The sequence below is a fragment of the Callorhinus ursinus genome, unplaced genomic scaffold (assembly GCF_003265705.2).
Source record: "Callorhinus ursinus isolate GAN/ISIS: 27379988/994484 unplaced genomic scaffold, GSC_fseal_2.0 scaffold10, whole genome shotgun sequence".
NCBI classification, from domain to species: Eukaryota; Metazoa; Chordata; class Mammalia; order Carnivora; family Otariidae; genus Callorhinus; species Callorhinus ursinus.
Window position 1 is genome coordinate 77,191,481 of NW_027397072.1, and position 20,233 is coordinate 77,211,713.

Genomic DNA, 20,233 nt, shown 5'->3' on the forward strand with positions numbered 1-20,233 from the left:
TGTGAGATGGGGATGGGGCAAGTGTGCTCAACTGCCACAGTTAGGAATTTGTAAAAATGGACACCACAGTCTTCTGCCTGCAGGTACCAGACAGGGCGGTTAGAGGGGACTGATAGCCCCTCCTCTCCCCCCCTGGGGGCTGAAGGAGAAAGGAGCCTGATCCAACAGTATGATCGCCGTGCTTCATAACATGCAGCTGCTTCTTTGTCCTTGCTCATGAGCTGGTACTCGTGCAGTGCCCATAGGTACTGTGGCTACGGTGTGTAATAGAGTGTGCTGGGACCAGGGCCCAAGCAAGCCAGGCTTACCAAAGCAGACAAATTGGGGCTAATGTTTAAAAAAAGGGATGCACTTAGGGAGAAAAAGGACATTGTAGATAAAATAACAGATGCAAAAAGCAGGTGGACACGAGAATAAATTTCATCTGACCATATGTTCCACACATGAGTAAGCCCCTGCTACATGCCAGGTGCCATCAACCCCTCAGTGAGTGTAGTGAGGAAGAGTCTCTGAGGGAGACAGTCACACCACGACCTTTTGATTTCCTTTCTCTTCCACATGGAACACTTCTCCCAAGTCTTTGTGAGGCTCACCCCCTGACTTCATCTAAGCTTCCGTTCAAATGTCACCTCCTTGGAGAAGACTTCCCTGGTCAGCGCATCTAAAACAGCATGGCCCCAATCCCTCTGTCCATTTCCTTATCTTGCTTTGTTTTTCTCCACAGCACTTATTGCCAGATATAAAATGAGGATTTGTATATTGTGTGTTGTTCCCACACTAGAACCTAAGCTCTGGCAGGGCAGGGCCTTTCTCATTCCCACATAGTCCCAGCACCAGAATGGTACCTGGTACATTGCAGGAAATACTTGTTGAATGAATGAATGAATGAATGGGTCTTACAAAAAGGTGAATACTGGATTGCTATTCAGTGCTATTAGGGAAGAGCACATAGCTCCCATAACCTTGACCCAACCTAGTCAAGATGGTCAAGGAAGACCAGCTGGAGTAAGTGATACTTGCAGACTTGAGAAATAAGCAGGAATTAGCCAGTGAAGTCACAATAGTTATGAGTTTAAAACTCAAGAATAAGTATTTAGGTGAAACATGGAAATGTCTTGAACCAAATGAGCGGTAAGGAAAATCGCCCAGGGAGGGTCAATGAGGGACCTGAAGGTCAAGTGGCACGTGTCTCCATTGATGCAATGACTACCCAGGGGATGGGGGTAAAGAATGGTGCAGAGCCAGTGAAGAAAGAAGCTGGAGAAGTACTGTTGAGGCCTCTCTTGTTAACAGAAAATCGCTCCTTGAGCAGCTTTGCCCTACTGGATTCTTTCTGTCTTTGGGTATCCACAGTTTAAATGACCATTTGTGTTTCCAAGTGCGATCCAGTTGTCCTACCCAAAGATTTTCTCCAAAAAATGAATTACTGGTTGTTTTCCAAGGGCACCTGAGACCAGATACATACGGAGTTTTTCTTGTCTTTGCTCTGGAACTGTTCTTTGCTAATTAGTAACTTTTCCGGGTATATAACTTTCAAGGATGTCATCCATTCTATTTTAATGTCAGCATTTTATCTGGACTTGGAGACGGAAGTGTGAACTAAAGGGGCTGAATCCATAGTTTTTTTTCTTCAAAGGAGGCATGCTGATCCAGTGCAAAGGCTCAGTAGTAGAGTCATTATTGCTTCTGCTGGTGGCTTATTCTGTAATCCGCAAGTGAGGCGTAGCATCCTCTAGATAATAAAAACTGAAAACGTGGGAGACATGGTTGGCCTAGTCACAGCGCCGAATTTATAATGTTGAAGAGACATTCTTAGCATCCTTTGAAGAGTTTTTCCACAAAGTATTTTTTCTTTTGGTCATTTGCCATGGATTTGCTCATTTTTGCACATTGCATTCCACACATTTTACTTAACTGTGGCCACAGTGCCTATACTTTTTCTTATTATTTTCATGACCTAGCAAATGTATTTCCGTAGACTCTTTATGAAGATTTTAAATGACATGAATATGAGCACCCTTATCAAAAGTCTACTTTGTTAGGAAGTTTGAAAATACATAAAAACGTAAAGAAAATACAAAAACAATCTGGATCCCTGTAGAAAAAAGCCTTGTTCAGTTTGTCTATTTCCTTCCAATCATATAGAGATCATACACAATGGGTGAAAAACATTCCATCCTGTCAAGACCGCCTCCCGGGCCGGTCTTGTCTTCTAAATTACTCTCTAGTAAGGATCCTCTTGAATAGTTCGTGTTGTTCCTGAGGAAGTATTTTTCCAAGGATTATCTGCTAGAAGTGGAGTGACCAGGTAACAGTAATTTCTGACAGAGCTGCCCTCTGCTAACGTGGCTGGGATGATGACCAGGCAGGTCGTGTTGGAATCCTGCATCCATGCTAAGTCATGCTTCACTTTTTTCCTGTAGAAGTAGCTCCGAGGGTCCAATGAGGTAGTGATTTCCTGTGTTTACATAATTACCATCGTTCTCCCTGGCAGGAATGCAAGTTCCTTGAAGGCAAAGGGCTGTGTCTCACGTCCCCAGACCTATAGCACAGTCGGGCACAATCTTCAAGAAACTTGAGCTTCCCAACGTCCGGTCACCGGTTCTTTCAGCTCTCCTTGCCGCTAGGCCAGTGGTTCACGGGGCCCTTTCCTAAGAAACGGTACATCTGCCACACACTTGAAATCTCTGCCTGCAAGCCGCTCCGCTCCGCGCCCCGAGTCAGGGACTTCCCAGAGCACAAGCGCGGCATCCGGGTGCGCCGGCACGGCCTGTGGGAACTGGACGCCCCGCTCGCCGCTCCGCGCGTCCGGGCGCTGACCACCTCTCGCCCTGGGAGTCACGGCCGAGCCCGCGGGGCCGAGAGCCCCACGCCCCCGGCCCGCCCCGGGATCGCGCCGCCGCTTGTTTACTCCCCGGCGCAGCCTAGTCCGACCCTGGGGCCCGCCCTCGTCCGCCGCCTATTGGCGGAGGAGGCGCCAACGCTAGCGACGATTGGTCCAGGGAAGGCGGAGGGGTAGGCTGCGCGGGAGGCCGAGAGGGGGCAGCAGGCGATGGCGGCGGCAGCGGCGGCGGCGGGTCGTCTAGGCTGGTTGCTCGCCGCGCTGTGCCTGGGCAACGCCGCCGGGGAGGCGGCGTCGGGCCCGCGAGTGTTGGGCGTCTGTCTGGAGGAGGACGGAGCCGCGGACGCGGGGTGGGAGCGCGGAGGAGAGGTGCGGGCCGCACCGGAGGCCACCTTCCGCCTACGCCTCTTCGGCTCCGGCTTGGCCAACAGCTCCTGGTCCTGGGTGGCCCCCGAGGGGGCGGGCTGCCCCGAGGGCGGGCCGGCCGCGGCGCCCGAGGAGGCGGCGGCCCCCACGGGCGAGTGGCGCGCACTGCTGCGCCTGCGCGCCGAGGCTGCGCGCCCGCACTCGGCGCTGCTGGCCGTGAGCGGGGAGCCGGGCAGCTCGGCGGCCCGGGAGGCGGCGGCCCCAGCGGGCGAGTGGAGCGCGCTGCTGCGCCTGCGCGCCGAGGCCGTGCGCCCGCATTCGGCGCTACTCGCCTTGCGCGTGGAGCCAGGCGGCTCGGCCGCCGAGGAGGCGGCGCCGCCCTGGGCGCTGGGCCTGGGGGCGGCGGGGCTGCTGGCGCTGGCGGCGCTGGCGCGCGGCCTTCAGCTAACCGCACTGGCGCTGGCGCCCGCCGAGGTGCAGGTGCTGCGCGAGAGCGGCTCGGAGGCCGAGCGCGCGGCGGCGCGGCGCCTAGAGCCCGCGCGGCGCTGGGCCGGCTGCGCCCTGGGCGCGCTGTTGCTACTGGCCAGCCTGGCGCAGGCGGCGCTGGCGGTGCTGCTGTACCGCGCGGCCGGCCAGCGCGCCGTGCCCGCCGTGCTGGGCAGCGCGGGGCTCGTGTTCCTGGTGGGCGAGGTGGTACCGGCTGCCGTGAGCGGGCGCTGGGCGTTGGCGCTGGCGCCGCGCGCGCTGCTCCTCAGCCGCCTGGCCGTGCTGCTGACCCTGCCGGTGGCGCTGCCCGTGGGCCAGTTGCTGGAGCTGGCGGCGCGGCCCGGGCGGCTGCGCGAGCGCGTGCTGGAGCTGGCCCGCGGCGGCGGCGACCCCTACAGCGATCTCAGCAAGGGCGTGCTGCGCTGCCGGACCGTGGAGGACGTGCTCACGCCGCTCGAGGACTGCTTCATGCTGGACGCCAGCGCCGTGCTGGACTTCGGCGTCCTGGCCAGCATCATGCAGAGCGGCCACACGCGCATCCCAGTGTACGAGGAGGAGCGCTCCAACATCGTGGACATGCTCTACCTCAAGGACTTGGCCTTCGTGGATCCCGAAGACTGCACGCCGCTCAGCACCATCACCCGCTTCTACAACCATCCGCTCCACTTTGTCTTCAACGACACCAAACTGGACGCTGTCCTGGAGGAGTTCAAACGAGGTAACGGGACATCGGGGAGGGGACACGAATGCTCCAGCGCTCTCCGCTGGAAAAAGGGTGGGTGTTTATGGAAGCCTTGAGGAAAGGGTCCCATCCTTACGGAGGTCTCTCCGAGTACCCTTTTAGATGTTGGCCTCACAGCCCTCAGTGACCTTTTGAAATACTCAAAGGCTGTCGTTCAGAGCGCTGTGGAAAGCAAAATCCCCCTTTTCCTGGTAGGCCTAATTTGGGGAGCTGTGTCCACTTGACTCTAACCCACCAGCTTTTTCCTTCATTTTTGTGGGCTTTGGCTTTGTAAATGGTCTAAATTCTTAAATAGAACTAGAACAGAGAAGAGGATAGTCTTCAGACATCTGGTCGCTTTCACCTGCACACATGGTCAAATTAGCAGGGCCTGTGTCGTTTTAAGGGATCATTGTTAAGGTCTTTCATGCCTTGCTGTTAACAGAAGGAATGATACCTGATTTTCTGCAGATGTGGGAGACACTTTGATTTCATTGGAAGCAACTTTACGGATACTGATTTAGTCTTCCTTTTGTCTTGTCTTTTTTAACTTCTCCTTTTCTGATAATGAGTAAGGTCTGTCAGGGTCTCCCTTAACTCCACAGTTCACCCTCTTCTTTCACCTTGGTTTATCTGAGCAACTCCAAGGTTGCAGGTAAAAATGGAGACCCAGCCTCCAAGTGTGAAGGTGTGGATTCCTCTGCAGTCCTCTCATTGTCAGGCTTGGGTGTGCTCCCCAGAACTTGGCTGCTCCTTGTCCGCCAGCGATGCTTCTCACCCCTGAATTCCTGCAGGATGATCATGGGGGACACCCCAGGACTCTGGATAGGCTTGACCCGAAAGGCTGCATAATGTGAGGCGGGGAAGAGAGTGGAGCCCCTGATCTTCCTGGCGGCTGTGAAGTCTCCGGGCCCCAGGCCGCATGGATGTTGAGTAATTAGTCGTGGCTTGGGTGTTGAATAGTTAGGCAGTTAACTGTCCTTACTGTACCTGAGGATTGGGTGGGAGACTTTGCTGTGCAGCTTTGACTGCTCTGCTAGAGCATCTCTTGGGTGCTCTTGGCTGTTTCCCCCCAGAAAGTGCCCTTGGCTGTTTCCCCCAGAAAGTGGCCATGCAAACCCTCTCAGGGAAGGGGAGCCCGAGGTGGGGGCCAGACCTCTGCTGGTGAGTACTCCATCTGGGCTCCTGTAGTTTTCCAGGCAGTGGAGGTTCTGGTGGCCTGGAGTGCACTAAGGAGTGTTCCATCCTGCCCCTGCCACCTCCCAGCTTGAGACCCTGGGAAGGCTGGACTTGATCTCCAGGGCGTTGACTTTGAGCCCCGACTGGTACGGAGACCGGTGTGTAGGGGGCCCAGCTAAGAAATGGTGGTAGCTGAATAAAGGTGGGCAGCGAGCCTGGAGAGGAGATCCAGAAGGGCATTGGGAGGTGGAATTGAGGGGCTTTGTGGTTAGCTGAGGAGCCAAGGGTGAGGCCTGGGTTTCTGGCTTCGGGATGCTCTTGCCCTTCCCTGAGGCAGAGCACTTACAGAGAAGGGAGGTCATTATGGTGGTGGGGGGGGGCGTGGCACAGGTGAGTTTGTTCTGGACACTGGAATGTGTCTATGCAGTGGCCCAAGAGGCCGACTCAACCAGTTGACGAGAAATACGAGTTAAAGAGCCAAGCAGGAGATAAAGATTTGTTTGTTGGTAAAGGAGAGGTCGCTCAAGCCATAGGTGTGGCACAGAAAGCCTAAAGCGTATGAGGGGTGGAGGGTAGCAGAGGAGAGCTGCTGAGGAAACCCAGTTCAGAATGCCCTAGAAGAGACCAATTACCGAGGGACGGCGAATGATCAGGAGAGGCCAGCATCATGTCATTTGGACCCAACAACCAGGATACTGTTGACCCCTGCAAGAGCAGATTTGGTACTCCAGCGTGGGCGATGGGGAGTGAGTGGGACGTGTCAGCTGAGGTAGACGGGCCTGCCCTGAGGTATGGCTGCAGAGCAGCAGCCAGAGAGCGGTGGCTGGGAGACGGCTGGTAGGGGCGGGGGCCCTCTGCTCTTCAGTTGAAGATGGGCAAGTTGAGGGGCTTTGGGTTGCAATGTTGGCAGAAAGGAGCCAGTCGGGAGAGAAGGCGCGCAGTCTAGGCTGCTCCTGTTCTGGGGTGGTGGGTGGCCTTGGAGCAGCTCTGGGGAACGTGGAGGCTGGACGGGGAGCTCCTCAGTCGTCCTCGCCTTCCTCCTCCCCTGACAAGTGAGGGCCGTTCTCAGGGGCAAATTGGCTTCGTCTTCCTCTGACGTCCTGGAGCCTTTCTCTGCTTCTCTTTGCAGTGCACTCCTATGGCAGATATCTTTTTCCTCATTAAGATCCTTTTTAGCCTAACCCCTTTTCTTCATTTTGCTTATGAACAAAGGGCATATTGCAGCCCTTACGGCGCCTGAGGTTTTAGAAATCAGTTCCCTTCCTGTCTCTTTGCCAAGTGTATGAGGTGGTGGTGCCCTCTGAATTTCCCGAAGCCGGAGTCCTTGACATCTTGGCAGCTACCATTCCAGGCCCAGTCCCTTTCATCCCTTCAGGGCACTGTCTGTTTTGGAACTTCATAGTCTGGGAGAGGCACCTTTTCTGGTGAGGTGCTCCTTAGTTAGTGTGCAGACTTAAGATGATACCGAATATTTGGGGCAAACATTACCAGGAAGAGAGTGTACTCTGGAGCTGCAGTAAAGTGTATTTTCTTTAAAGCTATTAATCCCACCATCTTTGTCAACCTCCCAGTGAGAATAGTCAAGGACAGTCAACCAAAGGAGGAATTAGGATGCATGCTTTTCAGAATCTCTGCTTTAAACCAACCAAGTTCTGGTTCATTGTCAGAAGCCAAAGGATCCCCAGGATTCTGAAAAGAGTCAGACCTGCTGTGAGGAATGTTAGCCTAGCACTTTTCTCCTAGGACATGTTCTGACAGTTGCTTTAAAAAATAAAGGAAGGGGGGGGCGCCTGGGTGGCTCAGTCAGTGAACATCTGCCTTCTGCTTAGGTCAGGATCTTGGGGTCCTGGGATCGAGCCCTGCGTCAGTCTCCCTGCTCAGTGGGGAGTCCGCTTCTCCCTCTCCCCCTCCCTCTGCCCCTTCCCCTGCTTGTGCTCTCTCTCTCTCTCTCTCTCTCACTTTTTCTAATAAATAAATAAATCTAAAAAAAAAACGAAGATAGAGGAATTTAAACTACCTCTGCATTTTTACAAATATCCTAGAAATTAGGCATTATGGAAGAGTTTTCTAGCATCCATATAATTTATGAGTACATTCGAGCTTGCTAACTAAAATGAAAACTCTGTAGAGCTTTTTCAGGGCTTTCTGGTTGATTCAGGTAAGACGCGTCATCTGCCCCTTACCTTACCTGAGGCTCTTTGCTCAGGGAGAACCTGTAGGCAGTTGTCCCGGGGCCTGTTAGTGTTTCTAGTCAGCCAGCCAGGGGCCTGTGTATTTTCAGAGCATTTTGTCCTATCAGATGAGAAATAAACTTTAATCCCTCCAGCTGCCTGTTCTCTGAGTATCCCTCTTGCTTTTTCGTGGTTGCCATCTGGACCCCTCAGACATTCTGTGTTGAGATGAAATCCCGTGGCCCACTGTGTCAGAGGATCTTTCAGGGGCTCTGCTTTCGTCTGTTATCCAGTCATACCGTGTGGCAGGTCACTGAGAAACTGTGCCTGTTTTACAAAAGTTTGAAAGCAAGGGAGAGGTTAGTCCATTCTGAGGGTAACCTACATAAGGGGCTGGCATTCTGGAAGAATGCAGCTGAAATGGGTTCTCTCTGCTCTTACATGGTCATGTAGAACCTGGGCTTTGGTTCCTAGAATCTGACCAGAATTGTATGTCAAGCTTCAGCCTTCCTCATGTGGTCTGACAGATTAGTATCATGTGGCGGGGTCAGCGTGGCCCTCGTGGAAATGATGCCCGTCTGTTGGCGTGAGCCATTCCCAGCACAGATACCCAGGGGTGGGCAGCATCTGGAAATGCTGCTATTCCTCATTCAGTACTTCTGTCTCAGCAGGAATGAGCAGATAGTTCTCGGGGACTCCTGGCCTTTTTCTCCTGGAAAGGGGGAAGACAGTGTAGTCATTCCTGCCTGTAATTTTTGTCGAAGATGTTAGAGCATCCTGAAGAACAATACTTTGTTTTCTTTAGAAGGACCCCTGTGCTGGAGACAGTACCTTGGCCCAGTGTAATTCACCTAGAGGGGAGGGTCCCCTAAGATTTGGTCTCTTGTTCTCCAGTGAAAACGAGATGAGTATGGTGGTTAAGAGAATGGATTCAGGGGTGCCTGCATGGCTCAGTCGGTTAACATCTGCCTTCGGCTCAGGTCATGATCCCGGGGTCCTGGGATTGAGTCCTGCATCGGGCTCCCTGCTCCACGGGGAGTCTGCTTCTCCCTCTCTGCTTGCACCCCCTGCTCATGGTCTCTCTCTCTCTCTCTCTGTCAAATAAATAAAATCTTTAAAAAAAAGGAAAGGAAAAAACAGATTCAGGAGCCAGCTGCCTGGGTTCACATCTCGGTTTTGCACTTGGGTGAGTCACTGAAGCTCTCTGAGCCTGTTTTCTCTGCAGACTGTAAATGGGAATAATCCTCTGTTCCCAGTAACTTAATAAATGAATACAGCACTTAGCTGCCAGCACACAGTAAGCACTACATGCCGCATTCCTTCAGTTCACAGGTGCGTTGTTTTTTGTATTTCAACATCTCTACGATCAGGATGTGTCTCACAATCGATGGCATCTTCAATTTGATGAAATACAGTAAATGTTTTCTTTTTCTTTTCTACAGCCTCATTCCCTTTTTTTGTTTAAAGATTTTATTTTTAAGTCATCTCTACACCCAACATGGGGCTTGAACTCACAACCCTGAGATGAAGAGTTGCACGCTCCCCCGACTGAGCCAGCCAGGCGCCCCTGCCTCATTCCTTTCTTGATCATTTGGCCAGTGGTCTATTAATAATAACAGCTTTTGGTTGACTGGACATTTTCTTTTTATCTAAATTTGGAGCAGGGGCGCCTGGGTGGCTCAGTCGATTAAGCGTCTGCCTTCGGCTCAGGTCATGATCCCAGGGTCCTGGGATCGAGCCCCACATTGGGCTCCCTGCTCAGAAGGGAGCCTGCTTCTCCCTCTCCCTCTGCCTCTCCCCCTGCTCATACTCTCCCTCTCTCTTTCTCAAATGAATAAATAAAATCTTTAAAAAAATAAATTTGGATCAGAGGTCTTCCTGCACCCCCCGGGTGCTCCTGTTTTAATTTTAATTTAATTTAATTTTATTTATTTGGGAGAGTGAGTGCTGGAGGGGGAGGGGTAGAGGGAGAGAGAATCTCAAGCAGACTCCACACGGAGTGTGGAGCCTGATGTGGGGCTCGATCTTGCGACCCTGAGATCATAACCTGAGCCGAAATCAAGAGTTGGATGCTTAACAACTAAGCCACCCAGGTGCCCCTGTTTTAATATTTTTATGTTGATTGCATGTTAAAGTGATACTGAGAGTTTGTGTTGTGTTAATTACAATATGTTATCACTCAATTTTACCTGTGTTTTTTTCTTAATGTGGCTACTCAAATTTAAAATTACATATATGGTTTGCGTTCAGTTTCTTTTGGACAGGTTTCATAAAGTTTCATAGATGAAAAGCAGAGTCAGTTCTTGAAGCACTCTGAGGCTCGGGCTTTGTTCAAGCTTCCATTTCTTTATCAGACAAAGAAACAAACCAATAGGAAGCTCAGCTGAAGAAGGGGAAGGTAAACAGTTCCAGGCTGCTGCCCTTCCTCCCGCACAGTCTGGGCTCTGACTGGCCCCTCACCATTTATCATCTTCCCCCTGGATGACTTGCATAGACCTTGGCTTCTGGAAATAAAGGACAGCTTTCAGAATGGGGATGCTTCCCCAGGAGAGTCACTGGGTGGCCCTTCTGCACTCCCCCATGTAGACTGTCCCCAGGGGAGCCCGTGCTTCTGGAGTTGGTGCCCTTGTGTGTGCAGCCCTAGCGTCTGTCCCGGTCTGACGCAGCCTTATCTAAACCACGTTCCTGTAGACCCGAGGCTGACTCTGCTCTGCCTCTGCCTGGGTGGCCTTGTGCGGCTGAGCACAGTGCCGAGATTTAGGGTCCTCGTGTGTAAAGGGAGGCTCATCCTCACGAGCATGTTGAGAGCCTTAAGTAAGAACTTAGGAATGAGTCTCACTGGTGCCTGGTATCTTGTGGGAACACAGACATCACCTCCTGTCACTCTGGTGAGCTTGTACCAGGCAGGACTAAGCAAAATGGGAGGCCCCCGGCCAGCTGTAATCTGAGCGTCCCTTCCCCCAGGGAAGTCCCACCTGGCCATCGTGCAGAAGGTGAACAACGAGGGTGAAGGTGACCCCTTCTACGAGGTACTGGGCCTGGTCACCCTGGAGGACGTCATTGAGGAGATCATCAAGTCTGAGATCCTGGACGAGTCTGAGGACTACCGTGAGTCTTAACTCCTGGCAGCATTCCATCTCAGCTGGTCTTTCAGGCCTACTGAGATGTGTGGTGTGTCTCAGAGGACAGCGGGTCTCCGTGTTGCTAAAACGAGGCTGGATCTCCAGTCAGAGCTGTTGGCTAGCTGGGGCCGCGGGGGAGTGGGCCAGCATGGCCCCCTTGCAGGAGGGCCCGCAGCTGTGCCTGGATGCAACGCTGCGGTGGCCCGGCAGGGCCTTTGCAGCCCCACTGCCTGCCTGGGGCTCTGGCTGCAGCAGCAGTTTGGTTTCTCTGGCACAGATGGGAGCCCTGCCCTTCATGGGCCTTTCCCAGACTCCCATGGCCCTTTGGCTTTCTCGGGTTCCTTTTCTACAGAAGTTAGAGAAGCTTCTCCTCAGAGAACCCCATTCTTTACTGCTGAGAGAGTCTTTCCGAAACCGAAGATCCTGGGGCCTGTGATTATGTCTTAGGGGTGTCTGGCTCTTAGGAAGATGGCTGAGGTCTGCAGGGCAGACACAGAACCTGGACCTGATGGCCCGGGGCCTCACGTGCACGCTTGGGACACTGAGCCCCCCCCCCCCCAGCTCCATCTGCTGTCAAGTGAATCGCTTTGCCCCCGCGTCTGTCCCCAAAATGCAGCCTCTTTAGTTTGGTTCCTCAGACCACCATAGGCATGGGGACATCAGGTTAGCTGCTGCCATGTCACACCCGTAATCTGCAAAGACGTGCTTTCTGGTGAGGGGTGTCTGACCGTCCTGTCAGTATTCTGCGTTCCCAGCTCCGAGGACAGGAGCAGGCCCTGTCCGTACTTCCTCAGGACATGGCTGGAGTACGGGCCTGCCCCCTCTGCCCCGAGTACCAGGTTTGTTGTGTGTGGAGAGTGGCCGCCAGGCCCCAGCAGGGTTGTGTCCCCGGGTTCTGATGCTGCCTCCCCCCTCCGAGAGCCCCCAGGCTGTGGTAGCGGGCCTCGATTTGCTCGTACTGATTGGAGGGCTACTGTTGCCTCAGTGGGCCTTCTCGCCATCCTAGGAGATGCCGCCGTGCGGAAGAAGGCTGCTCCTCTGAGTGCCCCTCTCAGGCCGAAAGAGGAATTCTCCCTGTTCAAGGTGTCTGATGATGAACATAAAGTGAAAATCTCGCCTCAGCTGCTCTTGGCCACCCAGCGCTTCCTGTCCCGAGGTGAGGGTGAAGGGTGGGCCTTTGCTCTCGTGCCCACCGTCCGGTGGGTCAGGAGGCCCCCAGGGCAGACACCGAGTGCCCTCAGTCCTGGGAAGGAGGAGCGTACCCAGGAGCATTTCGGTGCTTCTCTCCAGCCCTGTCAGCACTTCAGGGCCCCTGAGGGATGGCTCCTGTCTGCCGATGGCTGAGAGCTGCGGCCAGGCAGGCGCCACCTCTGGCCAGCCATGGCGGGGAGCCTCAGCGGGGTGGGTGTGCGGCCTGCCCAGTTCCCTCGTGTTGGTGAGGTGACCTGGCTCAGGGGGCAGCAGGAGTCGGGTGTGGTCGTTCAGGCCACTCTGGGCCTGGTGGACACTGTCCCTTTTTCCCACCATGGGGCAGAGGTGGATGTATTCAGCCCCCTGCGAATCTCCGAGAAGGTCCTGCTGCACCTGCTGAAGCATCCCAGCGTCAACCAGGAAGTGAGGTTTGACGAGAGCAACCGTCTGGCTGCACACCATTACCTGTACCAGCGCAGCCAGCCGGTGGACTATTTCATTCTCATCCTGCAGGTAACTGGGAGCCCAGACTGGAGCCTCCCACTTGCTCAGAAAGTAGGGAAGGGTTTGAGAGAGGGAGGATCATGCACATCCACACCCCCTGAATAATTGGGGTTGGTGCTTTCTCCTTGTGCTCTCGTCTGGCGGGAAGGGTAATCTGTCCACATCTCTTTCTCTCCCTGCCCCTCCTCCCTCCCTCTCCCTCTACCTCCCAGGGCAGGGTTGAGGTGGAGATCGGGAAAGAGGGCCTGAAGTTCGAGAATGGGGCCTTCACCTACTATGGAGTGTCTGCCCTGACAGCACCATCCTCAGGTAAGTGGCAGCCCCTCTTGGAGTGGAAGGCTGGGCTCGGCTGCTGGGCTGCAGCTCTCTGGGGCCCAGGATCTGGCCTCCCCTTCCTCCAGAGCCCACGCGTCCTGTTGGGTGCTCCACTCGAGGATGGGCTGGCTTTTTTCCTCTCTGGGCTGTGTCAAGGGAAGGGGCAGCGTTTCTCTGGGGCTCGTCGCTGTTGCTTGCTCCTGCCCCTGCTAAGCCTTTCCCGCGAGGAAGTGTGCTTGCTGTGCTTCTCTGTGTTCGTAGCCATGATCACATCATAGAGTGATCTGTGGGGTGGATCTCCGAGGCGGTGCAGTTGTCCCCACCAGAGACGTCACTGATTGTTCCTTCTGATAGTTCACCAGTCCCCGGTGTCCTCGCTCCAGTCCATCCGCCACGACCTGCAGCCCGAGCCAGCCGATGGTGCCCGCTTGTGTGCGTACTGTCCTGACTACACCGTGAGGGCCCTCTCCGACCTGCAGCTCATTAAGGTGACTGTCTGGGCTGCTCATTGGTGCTGGCTGTTAGGCAGCTTTGTGTCCCCCAGGGGCTAAACCAGGTGGCCGCAAGTTTGTATGGATTAAGAGTAAATTCTTCTTGAGTCTCTCTGAGACTTGCTGGAACAGGACCGTGTTACTTGCTTGGAAGGACAGATGGCCTTGGCTCCTGGAGGTCCCTCTGACTGCTGGCAGTCTAGTCCCGTCGCTGGGACTGTGTGCCCAGTTTCCTTTTGAGATCCTAAAGACATTGCTTGATTGTTCTTCTCTGCTCTTAGCTGGCTTAAAGCTCTTCATTTTCCTTGGTCCTGCTGAGTGTGACTCTCCCACCTAGTTCTGGTGCTTGTGGGCAGGAGGGAGACGTGCGACCTTCTTGGACCTTGCTTTCTCTGTCTGGCCTCACAAGTAGCACCTGCCTGGGGGTGCTTTCTGTCCTCCAGGTCACGCGGCTGCAGTACCTCAATGCACTCCTGGCCACTCGGGCTCAGAACCTGCCACAGTCCCCGGAGAACGCAGACCTCCAGGTCATCCCAGGCAGCCAGACCAGGCTCCTCGGTGACAAGACAGCCCCAGCAGCAGGTGAGCCCCACAGGGCCACGTCCCCTGGTGTGGCAGCCCGGAGGGCGTGCGCGTCCTGTGCCGGTCCTTGCTGCTCCCGCACACACTCACTCTCTCTGCCCTGTGTTCCTCTTCCCTTGTCCCCTTTTCTGCGCATCCTTTCCTTCTCCTCTTCTCACTGTCTGAGTAGCTCTGATGACACTGTGCTGCGGGCCGGCTCGCGTGGAAAGTACGTGCGGTCAGCATTTTCTCTGGAGGACCTGTCAGCATGGGTTGCCTTCATTAGAGAAGAGCTAAATGGGAATAAAACCAAGTCCAGACACTCTTGGTCAGTTAGGATTGGGGTTGGGTCACCTGGAAAATGAAGATCCAGTCACCAGTGGGCCCGGCTCAGAAGGTGGCTGGCTGGTGGACACCATGCCAGGAGCTGAGAAGGGCTCCAGTTGAGATGTTTGGTCGGGTTAAGCTAATATTTAAGTCCTGCCCCTCACATCTAGGGTCCCACTGGGAGCCGGAAGACCGCGTTGGATGAAATAGATGGGGTGTGGGCTAGCAAACCCTGCCTTGTAGATAAAAAGGAGACTGTGCAGAGTGGGCTTTGGGTGGGAGTGCTAAAAAGTTAGGGAACTTTCTTGGTTTGGTCCTCAGGAAGGTACTTTCATTCTGATTGAGCCCCTAAGTTGGGGTCAGAGTTGCACTCGGGGGCTGGGTGGTCCTGGGTGAGTGGACGGGGCTTCCAGCAAGGCTGTGGCAGAAGCTGCGGGCTGCCAGCTGCCCTGGGCACTCTAAGGTGGGGACACCGAGCTCTCTTGAACACTGGCTCTGCCTGGCACTGTGCTAGGAGCTTTGCTCATCCTCACTCATCTAAGAACACGTCTCCATTCTCAGAGGTGGCAGTTGTTAGGCCCATTTTACAGCTGAAGAATCAGAAGCAGAGAGAGACCGAGGCACTCCGGCCTGGAGCCTGTGCATGCCCTTGGCCTCTGGGCAGTGGTGTCTCACAGGGAATAGCTCTGGTTATTTAGACCCGCGCTTGAGAACACGAATGTATTTTTATGATGGATACTTTCTGAGAGGTGATGTGCAGGTGCAAGGGACAGAAAACCCCGGCCTGGGCCTGTGAGTGGCTCAGCCCCTGAGCACTCCATCTCTGTGCATTGGTAAAAGGGGGTCCCAGTGTGAGGCGTGCTGCTCCAACCCTGGATCTGGGCCTTTTGGGCCTTCCTTGGTGAATGTGTACTGAGAAGTGGTGTTCTACCTTTTAGGACTGATCACAGTTCTATATTTACCCGCTGTGATGTTCTGTTCTTTTGTGAGAGGCCGCTTGTTCACACCATCACCTTAGACTGGGGTCTCAAAAGCCAGTACGTTTTTGTTTTTTCAAAATGTGAGCGTTTGGTTTTGGTTTTTTTCAATGTGAACCTTTTCTGGCTTCACCTGCTTACTCAAACTTCACATGGTCTGTTCAAGGTATAGACTTAAATCTAAGAACCATGGTTTTTCCTTCATTTCATGCTTTATTACACATGTAGAGTTTTTTGGGTTTTAGATTTTATTTATTCATAAGAGGCAGAGAGGCAGAGGGAGAAGCAGGCTCCAGGGAGAAGCAGGCTCCCCGCTGAGCAGGGAGCCCGATGTGGGACTCGATCCCAGGACCCTGGGATCATGACCTGAGCCGAAGGCAGACACTTAATTAACCATCTGAGCCACCCAGGAGCCCTATACATGCAGTTTTTTAAAGTCCTTTTGTGGCTTCAGCCGTTCATTGGGCCATCCTCTGAGGAAATACAGGTGTCCCCTGAAAGTTCGCTTCACGCCACTTTGCTTTTACAAAAGACTTAGGTCGTGCCCGTTTTCACTAACAAAGAACTCCGAAGAGGGGTTTTGCTTCTTGAAATGGTAATTGTTTCTTGGCTTTATGCCACGCTGGCTTAAAAAAGATTTCATGGGGGCGCCTGGGTGGCTCAGTCGTTAAGCATCTGCCTTCGGCTCAGGTAATGGTCCCAGGGTCCCGGGATCGAGTCCCACATTGGGCTCCCTGCTCAGCGGGAAGCCTGCTTCTCCCTCTCCCACTCCTTCTACTGTTTCCTTTCTCGCTGTGTCTCTCTCTATCAAATAAATAAATAAAATCTTAAAAAAAAAAATTTCATGGGAGCTCTCTGCTTTCGGAAAGCGGGGAAGCCCTTGACCTGCCGTGGCTCTGTGGGTCCTTTGCCCCTCAGTGACGGCTTACCCGCTTTGCGCGGGGGCCGGGGGCAGTGTCATAGCCAGAGAGGTCTACCCGAGGCGCCACCATGCTGATCATAATGGATTCCCCTCCCATCCTTTTGCCATGATGTGGGTTTTCCCCGAAATGTGGCCGGACGTTTGTCCGCAGTGAGGCTCGCCTGCTGTGTCCTGCTCCTTGCCTCAGCTCTCGGAGGTTGTGCTGCGGCTCATCTCTGCTAGGTGGCACTCCACTGCCCCCCAAGAGAGCTGTGTCGCTGCACACGTGGAGATGTCGCTGGGGACGTTGCTTAAATAGCACAGGTCAGAACCATCCCCCGATTGACTTTGGCACTAGATTCGCTGGCAGAAAAACGCCTTATTGAGATGCTTGGAAAATTAGTCACTGCCTGCGGCAGGATCGGCAGACTGGCCGGCTGCTGGGTTGGTAAATAAAGTCCTATTGGACCCTGCCCGTTTGTTTCTGGATTGTGTATGAGTGCCTTTGGCTGCAGCAGTGGAGCTGAGCTGTTGCCCCAGGGACTATGACCTGCAAAACCTAAAAATACTGGCCCTTTACAGAAAGTTTCCTGACCCCAGGCCCGTCCTGTCATACTCGGGGTAACCCCTGTACAGTGGTCATTCCCAGAGAGAGTCCATTCCAGACGCCGCGCTTCCTGCTCCCTGTGGTTCTGAGCCGCGGGCCGTGAGGGGCACCCCCCCCCCAGCATGCCCGCGGGGTGGCCCAAGCCGAGCGGCCCTGCCGGCGCAGCTGCACAGCTGGTGTCCTCTTGTCTCTCCCCTCTGCTCTCTCTAGCCTTCCCCGTAGACCTTTCCCTCTTTGGCACATTTGGAAACTGCAGTTGATAATTGACTGTGGACTAGTGAGCATTTTTTGTTTTCAGAAAACACCCAAGGTAAATATCTTCCCTTTCACTTTCTCTTTGCTTTCCTTCCCCAGCCCTCTAGCTGCCAGGAGGAGCTCTGGACACGGCCGCCCCCAGACAGGGAGGTGTTTCTCCAGGGGTGGGTGGTGTGAGGGGGCCCTTCCTGTCTTTCATTGCCACTTTTCATTTCATTATTCTGGAAGACTGACGGGGTCATGAAATAACCCACTTGGTGGTGGAAACTAAAGCTTCCTTCCGGTGCAGGGGCTTTCGTGTCCAGGGCAGGCTCCTCTCGCCCAGCCTTATGGCCTTGGCCTCCTGTGAGCAGAAACCCCCTGCCCTGCTTTCCTGCCTCTCAGAGACGCAGCCCTCCTCCCAGTGGTTTTCTCTTGGGAGGTGAGGTCAGCCTGACTGTTTTCCTGACTGCCCACTCCCGGCTCTGCCTTGATGCTGTGGTGTCCTGAGGCCCCTCTGCCTTGCCAGCCCCTTCCTGTCCTAAAGAGGATTTTGATACTTGGCTTTGATGGGACCTGCTTCCTTCACTGGCTTTGATGGTAATTCTCCTTTTCCTCTCTCCTCTAGGGCCCAACCACAGCAGACCCGGCCTCCCAGCGGAGGAGAGCCCTGGGCGGAACCCAGGGGTTTAACTGCTTGCCAGGCAGCCCCAGGTCTGGGGAATGGACAAGCACGTGGGGAACTGGAGAGCCGAGGAGTAGCTTGTCAGCCTGTCCCCATCCCCTCCAGGCCACGTTTTAGATGGCCCTTATAGATGTGGGTCCTGGGCTGTCCTCAGAGCCAGACCTCAATGCCGGGAGCCTTCAGCGGGTCCTGCCCTCCTTTAGGAAATGGGGGTCAGTTGGGGCACAGTCCTCCAGGCCTGCTTCTGAAGGGAATGGAAAGACACTGTCATCTCCGGTCCCCAGGACCCAGCCTTCTCCCTGTGACAGTGCAGTGTATTTATACCTCTTTGGGCCAAGCCATGATGTGAGTGCACGGTTACTGCCTTTACGTGGCCGTGACCTGTACTCGCTTCGCTTTCAATTTGCCAACCTTCTGCTGCCGGCAGCACTTTGAGCAAACCAGGAGCACTAGTTGGGGCTGGGGGGGTTCACATCCTTGGCCGTAGCCACAGTGAACGATTTGGCTTCCCTTACAATGCCGTGTTTCAGAGCACGCGCCCCAGCCTGTCCCATGTGCCAAACCTCAAAGCTCGATGACCCACCGGTATGTGCCACTGTCCTGCTCCCTCCTGTGGAGGTCGCTTCTCTGAGCCCTGTGCTCAGAGCCCTGAGCAAGAGAGCTGGCCCCCAGTGGCACTGAGGAGGCCTGCTCCTTCTGCTTCTCTGCCTGTCTTGCTTAGTTGCTTCTAACGGTATTGTCACTTTCTGTGTTTGAAGAAGAGAGGTCACCCATGGGAGGAAGGGGTGTGCTGCCCCTAACTCTTTCTCAGTTGCTCGATCCCAGGGAGAGGATCCAGCCGTTAGACCTACTTTGTACCTTCTTCCTAGGCCTCCATGGAGAGCTGGATGGCTGTCATTTGCACGGAGAGAGGCAAGGGAGGGAAGGGTTGGTTATGGAGCAGGTAGAACCTCATCCCCTTTCTTTAAAAAAACAAAAACCCATCAGTTTTTCTTGTATCTCTGAAACATTTCAGCTGTTTGCTTTTTTGCTGTTCTTAGCTGCGGGGTTTTAGAGAATTGGGAACAAGAAGGCATTTATGTTTTTCTTCTGGCTTACCCATTTTTACCTTCTGCAGTTCTTCAACTGTGCAGAAACTGGGGCGTCACAGAGACGTAGGATTGCAGACTGGATGGGGGGGGAGGATTTCTGGAACCTTTCTCAAAGGAATTTGGGTCCCTTATCTGGGACCGTTGGGAATGAAGGCCAAAGAACAATGGCATGCTCGCTTAGAAACTTCTCAAGGAGTTCTAAGAGCAAACCCGGGTGGGAAGCATATTTTACAATCATCTCTCTCCAGAACAGTGGTTCTTAACCTTGGCTGCACGTTAGAATCACCTGGCAAGTTGAAAAATACTGATACCTGATACTTGGGGTCTCCTCTTCCAGGGAGCCTGATTTAATTGATCTGGGCATGAGGATTTTATTTTTTGAAACAATTTTAATTTAAAAAAAAATTTTTTTTTTTTAAAGTGAGCTCCTACCCAACATGGGTCTTGAACTCCTGACCCTGAGATCAAGAGTCGTGTGCTCTACTGAGTCAGGCAGGCACCCCTGAAAAAATTTCAGGGTTACATAAGAGTGAAGGGTTATATCCATACACACTTCACCCAGCTTCCCCTAATGTTAACATCTTACATATAACCTGGTACATCTATCAGAACTAAAAAAATTAACATTGGTACAAACCTGTTAACTAATTACCGACTTTATTTGGATCTTAATGGTTTCTCCAATAATGTCCTTTTTCTGTTACAGGATCCAATTCTGGATACCAAGTTGCATTTAGAGTTACTGCTTTTTTCTAAGTCTTTATTTTGAAACAATTACAGATCCATAGGAAGTTGCAAGCTAGAGGGACCCTTCACCCAGTTTTCCTCAGTGGTTACTCTTACGTAGTTAGAACACAGTATCAAAACCATGAAGCTGACACTGGCACAATGTGGATGATCATTCTCTGTCCTCCCGGGTAGATCTGTGTAGCTGCCATTGCCCTCTCGATAAAGAGCCGTCCCACCACACGGGGATCTCCCTCCCATTAGAGCCATAGCACCCCCTCAGCTTCTGTCCCTAACCCCTGGCAACCACTAATCTAAGATTTTGTCATTTCAAGAATGTTGTGTAAGTGGGGTCATATAGTACGTGACCATCTGGAATTGGCTTTTTTCACTCAGCAGAATATTCCGGAGATGCATCCAGGTTGTTTGTGTCTAGTTCATTCCTTTTGATTGCTGCGTAGTATTCCTCGATATGTTCACTGTCCTGATGAAGGACATCTGGGTGGTTTCCAGTTTTTGGCTATTCCAAATAAAGCTGCTATGAACATTCATTCCTTCCAGGTTTTTGTGTTAACGTTGGTTTTCTGAGGTAAATGTCTAGTAATACAATTGCGAGGTTGTGTGGCCATTGCATTGTTTTTTTAAAGAAACTGCCACATGCCTTTAGAGTAGCTGTACAATTTTACGTTCCCACCAGCGACGTGTGAGTGATCCAGTTTCTCCAAATCCTCACCAG

At 53.4% G+C, this 20,233-nt stretch overlaps 1 protein-coding gene across 3 annotated transcripts; it reads left to right on the forward strand.

Annotated features, from left to right (window-relative positions):
- Positions 1 to 2,777: 2,777 nt before the first annotated feature.
- CNNM3 (cyclin and CBS domain divalent metal cation transport mediator 3) lies at positions 2,778 to 20,048 on the forward strand. 3 transcript variants are annotated; one of them, XR_012379854.1, is made up of 9 exons: positions 2,779 to 4,412; positions 10,730 to 10,873; positions 11,894 to 12,043; positions 12,422 to 12,591; positions 12,795 to 12,891; positions 13,252 to 13,385; positions 13,832 to 13,970; positions 16,972 to 17,071; positions 17,624 to 20,048. XR_012379854.1 is itself a non-coding variant. In XM_073897802.1 (8 exons), exons 1-8 carry the CDS (start codon positions 3,053 to 3,055, stop codon positions 14,244 to 14,246), a joined length of 2,301 nt encoding a protein of 766 aa, XP_073753903.1. In that variant the 5' UTR covers positions 2,778 to 3,052; the 3' UTR covers positions 14,247 to 15,571. The 3 variants fall into 3 exon arrangements, 2 of the variants coding, with proteins under 2 accessions (XP_073753903.1, XP_073753904.1); XM_073897802.1 differs by lacking the exons at positions 16,972 to 17,071; positions 17,624 to 20,048 and adding an exon at positions 14,140 to 15,571 and having other exon boundaries at positions 2,778 to 4,412; XM_073897803.1 differs by lacking the exon at positions 16,972 to 17,071 and having other exon boundaries at positions 2,781 to 4,412.
- Positions 20,049 to 20,233: the final 185 nt, after the last annotated feature.